The sequence below is a fragment of the Phodopus roborovskii genome, unplaced genomic scaffold (genome assembly GCF_943737965.1).
Source record: "Phodopus roborovskii unplaced genomic scaffold, PHOROB, whole genome shotgun sequence".
Lineage (NCBI taxonomy): Eukaryota > Metazoa > Chordata > Mammalia > Rodentia > Cricetidae > Phodopus > Phodopus roborovskii.
Window position 1 is genome coordinate 16,689 of NW_026126658.1, and position 19,386 is coordinate 36,074.

Consider the following 19,386-nt stretch of genomic DNA (forward strand, 5'->3'; position numbering starts at 1 on the left):
TGAGTGTGTGTCTTGACCCTGCCTTGCTCTGACAACCTGCCGTAGATGGATGCAGGCCTTGGAGAGAGTGAGCCCAAGATGGCCATGTATTTCCTAAGCCAGGACAAGATAATCTAGGATAGTTGGACACAGGTTAGGAGAGTTTTTAACAAGGCTGCACTATAGAGAGACAATCTTTTATCACTGGCCCCTGAGCCTAGCTGCCACTTCTCCCTCAGAACCTGAGCATCTCAGCTTAGTAACTATGGCTCCTTGGGTGTGCCCTGTACCAGTTTGCTGAGCATGCTGCCTTCACTTGTGGGTGGCACAGGCTTCTTCTCTATGAGATCTAAGGTGTCACTTTGTTGCCGTCACACAGTAGGCTCCCACAGGACCCTGCGCTCATCATGGGGACACAGACTTTCTAGGCTTGGTGTAGGACTGTGAACATGTACCCCTAAGAAACTGAGCGGCTGCCCATCTAGTGACTCAAAGCCTGAGTCCTGGCACTAGACAGAATCCAGCTGAGTGAATGCAGGTGACAGCATAACATGGTTAGTATCCTTAAGGTGAATACAAGGTGCACAGAGCACAAGGAGAGGACACAGTCCCAACAGCTATAGACATTATCGTGCAGGCAGCATGAGGAGTAGTTCTGAGGGACAAACCAAACAGAGAAGGAAAATGCCTTCAAGGTACTTATATGCAGTGTGGCTAGGTTACCTTCAAGGTAAGCAGATTCTTCCTGATGGCCTCTCCCTGATTTGGTAATTGTGACAGTGGTAAGATACATGAGATGAAGGCTAGGGTCACTTAATGTGGTGTATGTGTGCTTGTATAGGCACACTTGTTTCTTGGACCTGACTGTCGTCAGTGTTGAGATTACTAAGCAGATAGCCTTAATATCTAAAACTCAAGGTAATAACTGTATTTAGCCTTTTCAACATGCAGTCCCAACAGCTTTTATGTGCTAGTGGACCTAGTACATATATGTAAATAGTAAATTATCATGTATTATGGACATTGTGTAGAAAGATTGACTTGTTTTAGTAGTACCTCTACAGTGACCTCGTTTAGCATATTCATAATTTACTTTGTAAAATACTCATTGTTCGAAAGAAAAGTGCTCTTACTGCATTGGAGATAATCCATGCTCTGCTTCTTCCTGGTGGGTTTTCGCCTGAGTCCTCTTCTAAGCAGACGTGCCATGAGCTGGAGATTGTTCCTCTGTCACTGAGACAACTGTAACAGGGAATTCTCAGCTGTCTGCACCATTAAGCCTCTTTTTAGTAAAGCACTGTCATGGGCATTTTCTTTTGTGTTCTAGAATGTTATAGACATCCCACTTCGAAGGCATTCTTGGCATTTTTAAACATATAGTCCTGTGTACAGAAGCAGTCTCCTGCATGCCACCCTGTCCCTAACACTTACAAACATATCAAGTATTCCTCATAGTGACTATATGAAGCTATGTCTGCTATTCTCACTGCTCTAAGACAAGTAAATTCAGCTAAGAAGAGGGGGGCAAAATAACCTAGCAGGCAGGCAGTCAGTTACTTAGGGGCAAACTCAGACTGGTGTCATAGTGTCTGTGTCCCTCTTTTATACTTAAATTTTATTTTGTTACCATTTTTGAGGTTGTTATATATGGTTACATGTTTATATCCAGTCCCACTCACACTCTTCCTCCTCCCAACTATTCCCTCTCAACTTCATGACTTTCCTTAATTATTTCTCCTTTCTCTCCCTCTCTCTTACTCCACCCGTCCCCCCCCCCATGCGCGTGAATGCGCACGCATACACACAGTATGACAGAGAAACATACACTTATATATGAATACAACCTGCTGAGTCTATTTAGTGTTGCTCATATGTATGTGTTTTTTGGGCTGACCACTTGGGATTGGATGACTTGGAACTCATCCCTGGAAAAGACTGACTCTCCCTCACTAAGCAACCATTAGTTGCCTGTTCTTCATCTAGAGGTAGGACCTTGTGAGATTTATCCCCCTCCACCTTGGAATATCAGCTAGTTGTATCATTGTGCAAGTCTTGTTTAGATAGACATAATGTTAAGATTTCATGGGAGCACCTCTGTGTCATATATAGAAAATGTCTGTTCTTCAGCAGACGCTCTGATCTTCTGGCGTTTATAGTTTTTCTGCCCAGAACATCTTCCATGTTGTTTGTTAGTTGTGCTATAGATACAGCAACTAGGGATGGGCACCCTATCTTCAGTAGTTTTCTGTGTTTTGACCAGGTGTAAATTTCTGTGATGGCCCATCTGCCAAAAAAAAAAAAAAAAAAAAAAAAAATTGTTTCATTGATGATCAAGGAGAGTTACACTTATCAGTGTGGAAATAGGGATATTATATTTAGACTGGAGTTGGGAATTATACTAGTTTAGGAAATTGTCACTAGTGGGTTCTCCTCTAGGGTTCATAGCCTCACCAGCCATTAGTGTTTGGTTAAATTACAGTACCAGGCATGAATTCCCTCCTTTTGAATGGACCTCAGGTCTAATTAGATACCTGTTGGTTACCCTAAAGATAGAAATGTCACTACTACATCCTTGGCTATATCTTACTGTGCTGGTCATTGTTGTGGTTTGTAGCCAGTGTCTGCCTTGCCTCTTCCTGTCATCTTTTTACTAGCAGATTGGAACTTGCAGGGAGAGTGTATGCCACACGTGTAGAAGCATACTGTTTTGTTGTATAATTTCAGAATCATAGGGCAATAACATAAATAAAACATTTGGCTGAAGCTGAGAACTACCTAGCATATTGAATAGCATTTCAAATGTTGATGAAGCCTGAGTGAGTGTTCTGTGACTGACTCTTGAAATCACAACTAGTGCCTTGGTGCCAATCAGAGGCATTGGGAAGTTAAAGCTGGCCATGTTTTGGCCCTGTGGTCTGATGCTGTGCTCTTAGAGGAACAGCTCAGCACACAAACCCAAACAAGGCAGCACCCCTGACACCTGGTAGGGTTCCCCTTTTAGCATGTTAGTGGCATGAGGTTTTAGGTCAAAGACAGCTTTCACTCTGAGAATTTTAAATAGTGGCTTGATGCCGATGGCACCTAATGTGACAAAGTACTCTGAAGCTGAAATTTGGGGGTGAGGGGACTAGTTATAGAAATTATTGGTTTGGGAGTGGAATTGTTGTCATTGTAGAAGGGATGTTAGCTATAAGTTCTGGGATGCTGTGACTAAAAGCTGGTTTATCCCAGGACAGGACTGATACCTTGGTGAGAGACTAAACTGACATTTGACCCCTCAGTCTGCATATCTAGTGTGTGCTATTGCCCACCGGCTCAGAGCTAGGTGAAGGGGGGTTCAGGCTGTATTCCTTGCTGCAGGGGAGCACTGCCCTCCCCACAGCTTCTTGGGAATTTGCATCACACTTTTGTTTTCAGGGAATTTACTAGAGAGGAAGGATCTAGAAGTAAAATACCATTTGTCTGTTGGCTTTGTTTGAATTACTAACATGTCTCTAAAGTATTTATTAGCATGATAATTGGATGCTGAATTTTATGTCAGAATCTGTTGATGCAGTAGGTAGATTTTGTTCCTGTAGCATGAAAATACCATAATTAGGGCCTTTCTTCGTTTCTTATATTTCTTAATACCATATTGCTTCAGTGTTGTAGCTACAATAGAATAGATTTTAATATCATCTCAGAATACCTTAAGGAGAATATTGATTAATTGACTGACCTGAAATGCCATGATAAACTTAATGTTGAAATCCTAACCTGAACTTTGCAACCTTTTTTAATACCCTTTCCACACACAAGCACCTAGGAGTGAGCTTGAGCTGGAGGCCTGAGAGCATACCTAATGGCCTGAGGCTAGTGCCTCTGACCCTTCTGCTGCTAACAAAATACAGCACTGCTGCTAGTGATGCACTCTAAAGCTATTTTAAAGAGCCACACAACTAAATGCTAAACAGTAAGTATTCTCAAGGGAAAATTGTGGTTTTAGCATTTTTTATATATGTCTTAAGTTGCTGCAGATTTTTATAGTTTCACTGCAGAGAAAACCTACAGATAGGAAGCAGATGTGAACATGTGGAGTAGACATCTGAGCCTTAGTTCAGGTACTTTTATCCCAGGGGTTTTGCTAAACATAGACAGGTCAGGCAGGTGATTGTGTGATTTATAAGGGTTGGTGACAATGACACCTGCCTGTAAAAATAGTGTCAGACAAGATGAACCTTGTTTGCATGGTTTGATGATTCTTCTCCTTTCTTCCTCCCTCTTCCAACCCCCCCCATTACCCAGATGGAAGTCTACTAACCCTGTTTCCCAAACACTTGACAAGTATCCTCTTAGTATTCAGTTATCAATCATGGCTGTAAAGTTCATGTTGCCTATCAGAAACTGTCTTCTTGCTAAAGTTCTCCACAGAACTTGAACTTGTGTGGTCACTAAGAAACCACAATCACAGGAGCACCTGTTGCCTAAAGGTCATCTGTGCAAAAGCCCAGTCTTCCACTTCAGAATACAATGTGTCCCTAACATAAGAAATTTCCACTTAGAAATTCATGTGAATTTAAGCATATTAGGCAACAGGTTTTTTATTGATCTGAGCTGAATTATTTATGGCTCTCAAGTCAACTTTGCACCTACAAAAATGGGTACAGTGGATTCTCAACTTGATCTTACTTCATAAAAGTAAAATGCCACCTTCCCTGTATGTATTCACTAAATGTCCACTGCAGACATCCTGTTTCCAGTGGTCCCATAAAGAAGATGGGGACTAGGAGTGGTGGTGATGACTTAGTGAGGAAGAACAAGACAAATCCCAGTGTGGCCTAGTATTTCTACCCTGTTAGTAATTGTGGTGGAGTTCTTGCTAAGACATGTTTCCTTTGTGGTCTGATCTCAGAGAAAGGGTCAGGTTGTGCCTTAGTTATGGTTTCTGTTGCTGTGGTAAAATACCATGACCAAAAGCAACTTGAAGAGGGGGGTTTGATCCAGCTTAAATGTCCCAATCATAGTTCTATTGCCTACTGAATTCAAGGCAGGAACCAGAGGCCATGGAGGAACACTGCTTACAGACTTGCTCCTCATGGCAAGCAAGGACTTACAGCACCCAGGGCTATCAGCCCTGGGGTAGCACTGCCCACAATTTCCTGGGCCTTCCCACATAAATCATCAATGAAGAAAATGCTTCACAGACTTTCCCACAGTCCAATCTGGTGGAGGCCCTTCCTCAACTGATATCCCTCCCTCCAAAAGACTGCAGCTTGTATCAAGTTGACAAAACTAGCTGACACATTGCAAAATTTTAAGCCTTGTGTAACTGTTGTCATCTTGTTTTCTAGCATCCTCCAGGCCAGACATCAAGGAAGTACAGCTCCTGCTCCACCATCTTCCTAGATGACAGCACAGTCAGTCAGCCAAACCTCAAGTATACCATCAAATGGTGGGTGTGTGGACTTCTTTTTTTTGTTTATTTGGTTTGGGGTTTGAAGGCTTGTTTGTTTGTTTTGGTGGTGGTGTTTAAAGCCAGGATCTCTGTAACCGTGTCTGTAGGTAGACCAAGCTGGCCCTGAACTCACAGACATCTTCCTTCCTGTACCTCCCAAGTTCTGGGATTAAAGGCACGTGCCACTGTACCTGGCAAGGTTTTTGTTGTTTGTTTTGTTTAAGTTTCTCTTGTTTTATGTGTATGGGTATTTTGCCTGTATAAATGTTTGTAATATGTGAATACAGTGTTCTTGGAGGCCAGAAGAAGGAATCAGACCCCCTGGGACTGGAATGTTGTGAACTGCCTTGTGGGTACTGGTCATTGAACCCTGGCTCCTCTGGAAGAACAAGCAGTGCTTTTAACCACTGATGTTCAGACTTCTTTCCCTCACCAAAAAGCTTTTTATAGGACCTGGGAGAGTAGAAACATGTGGGTCACTGACACTTAAGAATTTTTTTTAAGTGACTGTGAATATTAAGATATTTGTGCATATTTCTACTTATATAAAGAAACTAGCGTCTTTACCTTACTTTAGTGATGTCCTAAAATATGTTCATTATTTTGTGTTTATATATGTACAGTTTTGCCCTTTCAATTTTGACTGAATCCATGCCAGCACAGAGCCAATGGTGTTTTGACTTGTTTAAATGAAATGAGACTTCCTCCCTCCAAAACCCAGATGGGGACTTAGGCTATGCTGAAAGTAGGATAGTCTAACCATGATCTTCTTCGCAGTTGGGGGGGGGGGGTGGGGATTTAGGTTGTAGTATCCTTCTATATTTGGCCTCAGATCCTGATCTGAGGAAAAATGGAGGAAATTACATTTCCTTCCTTCCTTCCTTCCTTCCTTCCTTCCTTTCTTCATTTAAAGAAGCAAAGAGCTATTTTTCTCTGTACTGTCCTGTCCCCATCAGCACAGTGACAGCAGCCAGGCCTGCCAGAGGTCTCAGAGCCTTTTATATTAGGGTCTGAATATCAATAACTTTACTGAAAATCTGGGACATTTTATATCTGTTTAAGAAAGTACACATCTAATAACAACCCATATTATCATAAAAATTGCTAAAATTACTACCTATAAAGGGTTCTGTTTTCATGAACCAAGTTTTCTGAGTTGGAGGCACAATTTATGATTGTATGTGACAGTCACTGCCTTAGTCCAGGTATTGAGGACTGTAACTAGTTTCCATGGTCAGTGTCTTAGTCCTGTAAGGGGGAAACTGAGGCCCTTGATCAAGCATAGGGTTCCTTTCCCTCAATGCCCCAGCACTTAGGCATGGGGTGATGGCCAGTGAGCATAATTTGAGATGGTCACCATGGGAACTGGGAAGAGATCATCATAGCATATAGTATAATTATCTGAGTGACCTCTCCTAGTGCATTCATTTCTTAGGATGGAGCTCACTGCTAGGAGATGGACAGTACAGAACCTTTTAGAAATAAGTAGTCCTTGGAAGTGGGGAGTGGGGGAGGCCTGAAGATTTCTGTGCCCTGTGGTTTGGGGCAGTTGTTTAAGCTCTGAGGAACCTGGAGTGAAATCTACCAGTTCCCATTGAATCCTAGATCAGATGAGAGTAGAATGGAGTGTATCCGAGGTAGTGTGAGCTCTTCAAGTTCACAGAGAGATCTAACCAAGCTCTCTACTTCCTGCCCTTAGGTTACTTAATATTACCACTGGTTATGAAACAGATACTAGGAACCTGGTGGGAAAACCAGGTGACATATCTGAGAGGTTCAAGTACCTGGTTATAGTTGTGGATTCATTCACATAAGTTGTCAATGGAGGTCACCTGGAGGCTTAACTTTGTAATATATACATTCTGGAGGCATCTGCCTGGGGGTGTGGCTTAGAAAACTGAACTTTGAAACCACTTCTGGGAGGGTCTTATAGGTAGCCAAGGGTGAAGATTCTATATTTAAGGGATGTCTGTCTTTTTTTCCCTCTCCAACATCTCTTTAACTTAGACATTTTATCTAAACCCCCTAAACTTGAAATTCCTTCAGTTACTGCTTCAGTTGCTGTAAAAGGTATCCTCTTTTGAAATGGGCTCTGGGAAGTAGGTTGGGCCATTGGAATCCTCTACAGGTACAGGCTTCTTATTTATGATCAAGGAGACGGAGTGCTCAAAAACTAGAGGGAGTAGCTAACCTGATGAGTTCTCTAGACAGTAGCTCTGCACCATAAGAGAGATGCTTAGAAGGAAAAGAAGAAGCAGTGAAGGTCGACAAAGCAGCCAGATTTCAGCCCCACACCACTTCTTATAACCTTACGGTCACCTACTAAAAAGGAACATCCCATTCATTTTTCTGATTCTCTGTCTCTCTTAAGTCCAAGACTCTTTCAATCTTTTGTCATTGAATTGATCAAACATTATTAAGAACTTTTTTTTTTTTTTGGATATTCTGAATATCTTGGGCAGAACATGGATTTCCTAAGCCAGCTGCTGTTCCTTTGAGAGAGTACTCTGAGTTCTAAACCCCTGGTTCATAAACTGATTTGATGTGACAACACTCCTGTAAGTTGGGGATTGTTTGAGTTGGCAAGAAAGTTCAAATTTTGCTGGGGCCAGGATGACTAGAGGTTTGGGGGATGAGTCTATCAGGGAGAAGTGGATAGGTGAACTCTACTGGGGGATAGGCTGGAGGGTCAGTGTGAGGCCAACAGTAGGACAAGTGAAAAGTGACCTTGTACTTCCAGTGAATATAGTCCTTCCTTTGAAAAGTTGGATTCCCTGTCACTGCTTTAAATGCCAAGTCTGTGGTATGGAGCTGAACTTTCCAGTCTCCACACCTCCATAGCCAGCTCCTCACATTAAATCCTAGAACAATCACAAATGATGGCTGAAGAGGAGTACAGGGAACCTGGGAATTCTTGTGTTCCACTGTTCATGCCTCGCTCACATGGTCATTTATGACAGCTGCCTCTTGACTGATCACAAGAGGTCTTAGGGTGCCATCTACTCTGCTCATACAGCTCTGGCTAACAAGTCATGTGTGCTGCCAGCAGTTACAAATCTGTTTTATTTAGCCAGTGTCTCTAATTCCATTGGCCATATGGAAAGAAACATTGGGACCAAACTATTAACTAGATTCTCCTAAATCATTTGTTATCTTTGAGGTTACTGTCACCACATTGTAACTACTTGATAACTAAGCAGTAGTTTCCTTCTCTCCAAAGATGATGCATTAGAAGGAAAAGGGCACAACTCTTATACAGGGCAGAAATCCTGATCTGCTGTTTGAACCTGATGTCTCATTTAGAATATAGGGTCTGTGATAGGGGTATGAATATATGAGAAGATACTCTGGAAACATTATTATCTTAACTCTGAAGCCCTATCAGCATAGTCATACCTTTAGAAATTTTAGGAAGAAGGACTTGTTACCCCGTGGTCCTGAGTATCCTCATACCTACCTGAATTCATGTAAGTCATTAGGTCTGAGAAGAGATGTGAGTCGTAATATAAGCCAGTCCCAGGGCCTGTCTGGTTCAGTCTCAGTAAGTCCAGTACACACCCAAGCTTCTTGGAGATCTCAGAGCTGACTTAGGTCTCTGTTGTTGCCCCTCTCATCATCTTTGCCTCTGGTGGTTTCTTGATGGGCCATTTCTGTTCTCTGAGAACCAGAGCACACTGTAAATGATCTGTATTGTTAAAGGCTAGGAATATAACTTGGAGTCCGTTTTCTACTTTTTGGTTTCTCGAGACAGGGTTTCTCTGAGGCTTTGGACCCTATCCTGGAATTAGCTGTTATAGATCAGGCTGGCCTCAAGCTCACAGAGATCCGCCTGCCTCTGCCTCCAGAGTGCTGGGATTAAAGTGGCCACCACCACCGCCCAGCTATTTTTCTACATTTTAAAGTAAGGCAAAAGGAATAGAAAGAATTTTAAACAATTATTTCCTAAAGGTGGCCAGTCACGATCATAACTATGCCATTTTCTATTCAGAAGGAAAAGGTTTTATCAAAGTATTCAAGGTTAGTGAATCTGAAGCGAAAGGACACTGGTGAGGAGTATATTCATCATGCTCTGGCAAGATACTTAGCAGTATGTTTTGGGAGGCCCCAGCAACCAAGTGATTCCATTATAGGATGTTTTCCTGTAAAAAGAATATAGCCATAGATTTTACAGATATTTGTGAGTCTGTTTATTATGATGTGAATTAATTACTGAATATTACATATAATTTAAATATTCAGTCACAGAGAATGATTATTCAACAATCAAATAATGAAATGTAACTAGCAGCTTTTAAAATCATGTTCATTAGGAATATTTCCTAAGGTAAGAAAAGCATTAAAATGGCAATCTAAGCATAGGATGCCAGCCTCTTTGTTTATACACATATAGGTAGAAATAGTAACTGTATAGCTCAAAATGATAGTAGTTATTTAGGGGGAAAGAGATTGTTTTTCTTTTGTTTTGAGACAAAGTCTTTGTACCCATGCTGGCCTAGAAATCTCCATTCTCCTGCTCCCAAGTGATAGGATTATAAGTGTTCACCACCATCCTTGCTAAAAGACAACTTTGTTTTAAAGTCGTTTCCCCGCTAGTATTAGGAATCAAACACAAGACCACATACATGCTAGGCAAGTACTCTGCCATTGAACCACATCTTAACTCAGATTTTTCTTTAAGCTTTTTGTATTTTCCAAAATTTCTGTGTTGAATATATTACATTTTACATTTAGAAAAGAAAAATCGAGGGAAATGGATGTTTATTGTATTCTAGTATTTGAAAGTTTAGACAGTTTTAAGATAGTGCCCTAGGTTAAGTTACACCACCATTTCAGAAAGTGAGTGGTGCATAGCTTGCCAAGATGGTGTGTGAGAGGACTAGCAACCACTGTTTGTGCTACTCATTATTCTTTTATTCGTGTGTGTGTACATACAAGTATGTATGTATGTATGTATGTATGTATGTATGTATGAGTAGGCAGTGAATTGGCGGTTTCTAAATAGGTTTAATTTGTAGCAGTTTTATGTAGTACCTGAACTTTAAAAGTGAGGACACAAAAACATCTGATAGAAAAGCTATAACTTCCCATTGTTACCCTATTATTTCCAAAGATAATCTGACAATTCCTGGGGGGGGGGGTGACGACCAGAGGGACTTAATATGGAGTATATTCTGATCAGCCCTGTGAATGAAATGGGGCTTTACAGGTGGACTGTGTGGCTTTTAATTAAATTTAGTGATCACTGCCTGATAGTGCCGAGTCCATTAAGTGATGAGTGTGTTTATAGAACATTGAATTCCTGTGTTTTATTTTACAGTGTTGCTCTTGCGATCTATTACCACATCAAAAACAGGTATGTGGACACTTAATTCTGTGCTAAAAGTATCACATTTCGTCTTGTAATGGTTTTCCTGTTCTTTAGCCTTGAATTTATATTCTTAACTCCTGTTTTGATAGACCTTGTAAAGGTCAATACATCAGAGTGCCAGGGACGAGTAAGGCTACTTCTGGACCAGGAGCACCACATATGGTGATTGTGGTGGCAGCTGACTTCTTGAGAAGGCTCAGATTCCTCTGTACTGGTTATTTTCTCTATAACTTAACATTTTGTGTTTTATAAAATGTTAGGTTTAGTTTGAATTTAGTTGAAAATTCAGTTTGACAAAACATGATAGAAGTTTCTCAAATGAAAGTATATCTTGCAATGGTTCTATTTGAAAAGTCAGGTAAAACTGAATTTTTTAAAATTTTCCTCCAAAATTTTAATATGAAGTATTTAAGTGCATATGAAAAAGTGAGTTAGCAATTTAAGAGTTCTTCTTGCTGCCCAAGCACAAAGACCAGAGTATGGTGGCTCTTAGCACCCATATTATGCAGCTTGAAAATGCCAAGTTAGTTCCCATTCCAAGAGAGACCATGACTCTTCTGGCCCCCTTGGGGACAACTCCACATGTGGGCATACTCTCACACACAGATACACTTACTGACACATTTTCAAAAGTAGGGGAATATAGGGGCTGGAGATAAAATTCAGTACTAAGCAAGTTTTCACTACTCTTGCAGAGGAAGGACCTAAGTTTGGTTCTCAGGATCCACATTGGGCAGTTCACCTTCTAGCTCACAAACTCCAGCTCCAAGTGCATATGATGCCTTAGGCCTCTGCATAGTCACCTCTGTTCACATGTACATATACCCAGACACACAGGCATAATTAAAAATAATAAAAATAAATTTAAAAAGAAGAAAAATGTAGTAATTCATATATTTAGCACCAAGACTTTTGCTTCAGGTCTGGGGCATTAAGCCATATCTGTAATTCATCCTTCCCAAAAATGTTTTCCCTGGTAGTGAGGAATCTGATAGACCTCTGCAGAGTATGAAGTATAAGTTGTTTCAGGTTTTTATTTTAAAATGTACCAAACTTCTTTTCAATGATTTCCTTTTATTGAGCTTTTTCAAAGCACCCTCTTAAATTTCATAGGCACAAAGGCAACTTAATCACAGTCATATTTCAGTAATTAATGTGTGTGGATATAGCCATACTATTAAGTACAAAACTAGTTTGAGAACAGGAAGGGCCACCAAACAGCAAGACAGACCTCATAACTACTCAGGCTTTTCACACATGAGGAGAGAGTTTTGGGGCCATGGAGTGCAACATAGATGGCAGCTTCTGAGGAGCAGTATTAGAGAAACATAGCTGTGCAAAGCAAACACCTGTAAGGTATGTTCTGCAGCAGATTTTCCTGTGCTGTAATTGTGATTGATGTGCATTGTGGCTCCTAAGAGTTTTGGATGAAGGCAAGCTGCACAGCCTTGGCATCTAACCATGGATGGATTCTGTCCTGTCATTTCTTGGTACACATTCAAACTTTGAAAACACTGAAGTTACATGTAAGACCAGTAGTGACACTCAGATATGCTTTTAAACCAACTTTCCATGAGTGTCTTTAAGACATTTCTTGGTTCTTGTTTTGGGGCTGAGAATTGAGCCAAGAGTTCCATGGATGTTCAGCCTGCCCTCTGCCAGTGAAGTACATCCCAAGGTTGGTTTAGCTATAGATGTTAGTAACAAGCAGCTTTATTATGTGCTTGCTCAGATTTCTATTGTCAGTCTTTGCATGAATTTGTAGTTTAAATAACAGATATGAGAAGTGTTACTTTTATCGTTTACATTATACAGATAATGAAATTGAGGCACAGAAAGTGTGTCTTGGTCATGTTCTGTTGACTCTGAAGAGACAAGGTGACCACAGCAGCTCTTAGAAGGCATTTTACAGGGGCTGGCTTAAAGAGGGTTAATCTATTGTCATCATGATGGGGCATGGTGGTGTTCTGGCAGACATGGTGCTGGAGAGATAGCTGAAAGTTCTACATCAGGATTAGCAGGGAACAGAAAGAAAAAGACATACTGTGCCTTACAAGTGTTCGAAGCCCCAAAGCCCACCCCCTTGCCCACCACCGGTGATAACTTTTTCCAACAAGGCCACACCTACTTCAGCAAGATCGTGCTTCCTAATCCATATCAGTGGTAGTGCTACTCCTAATGACCAAGCATTCCAGTCTGGGAACCTGTTGGGGCCATTGCTATTCAAACAACCTCAGAGAGATTCAATAAAACCTTAAAACTGCACAGGTAGTCAGTTGGGAATTTAGGAGTTGAGCCCTGTCTACTTACTACCCATGACCTTTAATCCCTCTGTTCTTATAGATGTTGATAAATGGAGTCAAAGGTGAGTTGAAGTGGAGAAAGAATAAAGTTAATTTGATTAATCTGGAGGTAGAATCCTGAACCTTTCTGAGGGCAGGACGTATGTCTTGTCTGTAGACTTTGTCGTGCACAGCCTCTAAACAGTCCTGTGGGGCTAGCCATGTATCTGTCAGCTGGAAGGATGTAGTATGATTCACCTGAAATACATAGTTTGGTAGAATGAGGAAGGAAACAGTATACATTAAATTTTTTTGTCACATTAGCTTAAGTTCTTAATCTTTTTTCCTTCCTTGCTTTCTGTTCTCCTCTGTACTGGGATTACACTCCCACCCCTGACTGTCATGTTGTGGCTCAAGTCTCAGGCTTCATCAATACTAGACAGTATTGTTACCAACTCAGCTACATTCACCATCCCATCATTCACATTCTTAATTTATTTTCCAAATTTCTTTTGGCAAATTTTTCTCTGGCATGCTGCATGTTTTTTAAGTGATTCCCATTCATCAGGAAAAACTGAATAACACTCTTGGTGGTGTAGTGCTGGCCAGGCTTTTGAATGTCTTGCCACAGGAAAGGTAAAGGGGTCTGCTGACTCTTAATGGCTGGGGACATGGCCAGAGGCAGTGCAGCCTGGTACACACAGGCTTTCAGTTTCCGTGGTAGGACTGGACCTTTCTTTCCCTTGGGTTTATCTATTCTCTTACTGCCAGGCTCTTGTGTACAGGGCACAGGTAGGTAGATGCTCAGAACTTTTGTTAGTTTCTATACCTGTTGCTGGAACAGACATTGGGCTGTTTTATAGAGATGTTAAATTTATAAAGCATAAATTAGAATGGTTTTTTGTTTGTTTGTTTGTTTTTATAAATTAGAATTTTAACATGATAGATAGATATATTTAGGGGTAGGTCAGTAAGCCTGGTGTTCCCGAGCTGAGCCTTTATACGCATACTAAAAATTATGTGATATTACCTTTAAAAAAATCACTGTGGGGTTGTTTATTTGTTTGCTTGGTTTTTTTTTTTTTCAACTTGACATAAGCTAGAGTAATCTGCTAAAATAGAACCTCAATTGAAAAAAAAAAATGTCTCTATCAGATTAGCTTATAGGAAGGTATGTGGGGGGTATTTTTTTGATTGAAAGTTGATATGGGAGGGCCCATCTGACTGTAGGCATTTCCATCCCTGGGTAGGTAGTCTTAAGTTATATATTAAAAAAAAAAAAAAAATCAAAATAGGCAAGCCAGCATTCCTTCATGGTTTCTGCTTCCGCTTCTACCTCCGTGGTCCTGCCTTGAATTTCTGCCTCAAATTCACTCAGTGATCAACTGTGATCAGAACATGTAAGCCAGAGGTCCCTTTTCTCTTCAAAGTGCTTTTGATATCTTATCACTGCAGTAGAAAAACAAGATAGGACTTACAACAGTTGTGGCTTTTAAACTAAATTTGTGAACAAAACTCAAATTATATTAACAGCAGATCTGTCGCTGATGAGATGAGATGTGCTCTGTACTCCAAGGCTCTGAGTTGACCAGAGGCCAGCAGCCTCTACCAAGTAGACTAGAGTCGGACATCTCAAAACACTTTATAGGTCAGAGGCCCAAAGGCCAAACTGCTGTGCACACCCTAGGCTAGAATCTTAGTGTTATGTAGACTAGAAGCTAACAACTCAAGGCACTGTGTGGATCAGAGGTCAGCACCCTAAAGCATTATACAGATGAAAGGCCAGCATCTCAAACCACTACATACACCAGAAACCAACAGCTCAAAGCCCCATACATCGAAGCCATCACCTCAAGGATCTGTAGACAGCATGCCAGCAGTGATCCAAAGTGCTCTGTAGACCACACACCAGTAGCCCAAAGCAGTGTATGAACCTGAGGCTAGCAGCCCAAAATACTATACACCTGAGGTCAACATCCTAAGGTGCTATGTGAACCAGAGGCCACAACCCTATTTGCTATGTAGACCCATGGCTGGCAGCCTTGTCTACTCTAAGGACTAGTTCTTCTAAACTTTGCTCCATTCACAGCCCTTCTGGTTTTATAAACAGATATACAAATCACACATATGCTGATAAGAGAAATTTACTACAATGTAAAACAGTTTTGCCATTTATTAAAAGGGAAAACAAAATTGCAGGCTTGTGAGATGGGTGTGCTTGTTTAATTTAATGAAGAAACTTTAGCTGAATGTAGGACACAGGGACTTTTGAGTTTTTCTGGATTTACTGATACTTTCATAATTTTTAATGCAGAGGATGCTGTTTCACATATATACCCAATATAAAATGGCAGAAGTATGTTTAGGGGATTTCAGAAATGGCTAGAAATTCTGTCCTTTTCCGTGTCAGATTTAATGAGTGATAGTTTATGAAATTCAAGTCAGCAATTCAAACTGCATTTTATAAGATAAGATATTCTAACACACTATAATCCAGAAATGTTCATTTTGATGCTTCCATGCATAGAAATGACAGTAGGAAAATACTAAAATATTGTATTTTTTTTATATAATTAAATAGTATGCTTCTATAAGGTCAGATACCTTTGTATATACAGTAAAAATATTCTAGCAGTCTCAAGTCCCAGCAGGAGTGTTTCAGCCAGTGTGGCTACAAGGGTACAGTATGCATACAGTGTGTTCAGAACAAAAGCTGTAGTTCTGTCACATGATTCAATACAAGTAAGTGCTGCTGGAGATGCCTCAAATTCATTTCCTTAGTTACTGGAATTATTGGTGGGTATTGTGACCATTTAAGATCGATCTACATTTCGTGCTGCATGTCACGTTCCTCACCCCACCCCCCAGACTGCTTCATATCAACCACCATATGGTTACCAAAAGTTAGGGGGGCAAGTGTTAAAATTAAATCATTTTAGATTTAGGTAAGGGTTCATGAGAGGGAAGGTGGAAAATTGTGAAAGCAGTGGAATACAGATTTTAAAAAAAATAAAAGTAGGTTGGTTAAAGCCAACATTTTCCTTAATTCACCGAGAGGTTTTTAATCTCTGGATTCAACAACAAAAAAATGATTAAATGCTGTACCTGAGAAAAATGATTCATTATTTACAAATAACCAACAGTGTCTCTTAAATTTAGCAATTTCTGTCTGTTGAACTGAAATGTGCTTTGTTTCTTTTTGAATGGCATTTATTCTGCAGAAAGTAAACTCTGATTTCTATTGCTTTCCTCACCAGGGACCCAGATGGAAGGATGCTCTTAGATATTTTTGATGAAAACCTCCACCCTCTTTCGGTAATTGCCCTCTTGTGTTTCATGAGATGATCTAGTTAGTTGTCTCTTGCTCCTGTCCCGTGGCAGTCATCAGAAAACTTCTTTTTCTTAGAAATCCGAAGTGCCACCAGATTATGACAAACACAACCCAGAGCAGAAGCAGATTTACCGGTTCGTTCGGACACTGTTCAGTGCTGCTCAGCTGACAGCTGAATGTGCCATTGTCACCCTGGTGAGTATGAATAGCAAACTCTTATCAGGTGACCCTGGGTAAACTTGGTGGAAGTTTTCTGTGTCTGCTGTGAGACTTTGTGTCTTTGGGAGTGTGGAGTGTTCCAAAGTCCCCTTCTAAAGACACGTGTGAGGTCCCGCTCAAAGCCAATCAGTGCTAATGTTTTCAGGGCTGATGTAAGGTAGTATGGACCAAGAACAACCTCTCTCAATGTTTAGTTTCTTTTTGTTCACTCCCCACATTAATCTTAATGATAAGAGAATGTAGTCATTCATACATCCAGGATGAAGTGAAATGCCAGTGAATTATTTGTATCCGTGGCCTAGATAGATGAAGTGTAACTGACTAGTTTCTGATTTGTTTTGTAAAACTCTGTCTGTAGGGCATGCAGATATATGGAAACTGGCTTTATAAGACTCAAGTGAAGGGGGGAAAGATCCTTTCCCTGTTCCTCATCCCCCTCATGCCAGCTGAGGGCCAGCCTTGGAAGCAGGCCCCTTCTAAGGACAAACCTTGAGCCTGCTTGTGTTCATTATTGTATATGCCACTTTCCTCCTGTTTCTTTTTTTCCTCATACCTCATAGATAATTTGGACATTCTACAGGGCTACAAAGATCTACCCTTAAAGAGTAAAAGATTACAAATACTAAGAAGTTGTATGAGTGCCTTTACCCTCATCATTCTTGAGATTTTCTTAGGAACCATTCTTTTGCTACATATAGTGTTGAAAGAGCAGATGGAGTTAAACTTCCAAGCGGGAATCTTAGCTAATGCTTGCTCATTCAGCATTTCGTAGAAGGTCCAAGACTTTAAATAAAGCCAGTGTTTCCATTTTCACTGTAAGGAACCCTCAACTCAACGACTTTCAGACTTGTTCTATAATATACTTGGGAGTGAAATGAAACTGTCAACTTTTGTTGCTGGCCAATTTTGTAATCTTGACCTAGGCCATTATTGGAGCCATCTCTGATTGGTTAAACCAAATAGTTTTAAGACTGTAGTATTAACACCCAAAAAGTATTTGTGTTGTTTGAATTCAGACCATATACCTGACCTCACATAATTTTTAAAATTCAGATTAGAACAATTTTATCATTGTTGAAGCTTTGTTTATGTATGTCCTTAATTTGGTGAGTTTTCATTTAATCTACCACCCCAAAATGCCCTTGAAAACTTTTGTCTGCAGTTGACAGTCCTCTGTAACTCCACAGTTGGCACCAACCTGTGTTGTCTAGAGATGCTTTAGGACAGTCTTTCACATGACTGTAATGTGATGTTTTAACTGACCCATATCGTTAGCACTGTCTGGAGATACTCTTCATGAAAATCAATAGAATGTTACTTTAGTTGGCATAGAATTAAAATATACTAATAGGGATCCTCTCCCCTCCCCAAATATGGTGACAAGCTCTACTGAATCACACACTAGTAAGAGATGCTCACTTTAATTATCTCCTCTGGTGTAACTGCTGCTTTCCCCACATGTAACATCTTATGACGATGTTATGGTGATGTCTCCTTCCTTCAATAAGCCCACAAAGGATATCAGTAGCATGTCATAAAACATGTTTGTTCTGAATCTGTCAAGTCATTTGGAGTAGGGACTAGGCCTTTTCTCCTATCTCTAGGCTAAGGGAGTATCCCTCTGTGGGGGATGTGCCCCCAAAGTCTTTTTGTGCACCAGGGATATATCCTGGTTCCACTGTCTGAGGTCCCTTAGACTGCCCAGGCCTTCTAACTGAGACCCATATTCAGGGGGGCCTGAGTCAGTCCCATGCTGGATTCCCAGCTATCAGTCTGAGGGCCTGTTAGCTCCTCCTTGTTCAGGTCAGCTGTCTCTGTGGGTTTCTGTAGCCTGATCTTGTCCTCTCTCTCTGCATCTGGATTCTAGTTCAGCTCAGTGTTTAGTTGTGGGTGTTTGCTTCTGTTTCCATCAGGTACTAGATGAGGGCTCCATGATGGTGGATAAGTTAGTGGTTGATCTCATTATCAGAGAAGGGCATTTATGGTAGCCTTTCCACTGTTGCTCAAATTGTTAGTTGGGGTCAGTCTTGTAGGTCTCTGGACATTTCTCTAGAGTCAATTTTCTCTCAAACCTATAATGGCTCCCTCTTTTATGCTCTCTCTCTCTCCTCTCTTTCTCTCTTCTATTCCTCCCCTGATTCAATCTTCCTAGCCCCATGTGTTTTCCTCCCCTCCCCTTCTCTTTCTCCTACTCTCTGCCCCCCCCCCACCACTCCCCATATGCTCAGGAGATCTTCTCCCTTTCCGCTTCTGTGAGGGACCTTATATGAATCTCTTAGAATCCACCTTGTATCCTAGTTTCTCTGGCCGTGTGATTTATAGGCTGGTGATCCTTTGCTCTATGTCTAAAATCCATATATGAGTGAGTACATACTATATTTCTCTATTTGTGACTGGGTTACCTCATTCAGGATGGTTTCTTCAAGTTCCATCCACTTGCCTTCAAATTTCAAGATTCCATTTTTTTTTTTTCCCTGCAGAGTAGTATTCCATTGTGTAGCTATGCCACATCTTCAGTTGAGGTTGCTTCCAGGTTCTTGGTATTACAAATAATGCCGCTATGAACATAATTGAGCGTATGTCTTTGTTGCATGGATGTGTGACTTGACAGATTTAGGAGACCCCTCCTGAAAGGCATCACCCTACATGTGGAGTGGGGGTCGGGGGACATGAGAGGATGGGAGAGAGGGAAAGGGGGAGGGAGGGAGAGGGAACTGGGATCAATAAGTAAAGTAAAAATAAATAAATATAAAAAAGTAATAAAAATGGGAAA

At 40.8% G+C, this 19,386-nt stretch overlaps 1 protein-coding gene across 1 annotated transcript in view; it reads left to right on the forward strand.

Annotated features, from left to right (window-relative positions):
* Positions 1-19,386, forward strand: part of LOC127214104 (cyclin-Y-like) — a gene marked incomplete at its 5' end in the record, with an annotated part of 67,121 nt that overhangs the window by 16,048 nt on the left and 31,687 nt on the right. The window contains 4 exons of the mRNA XM_051174436.1: positions 5,310-5,410; positions 10,731-10,766; positions 16,321-16,378; positions 16,470-16,589. Coding sequence (XP_051030393.1) covers positions 5,310-5,410; positions 10,731-10,766; positions 16,321-16,378; positions 16,470-16,589 — 315 coding nt within the window. The remainder of the gene's footprint in view (positions 1-5,309; positions 5,411-10,730; positions 10,767-16,320; positions 16,379-16,469; positions 16,590-19,386) is intronic.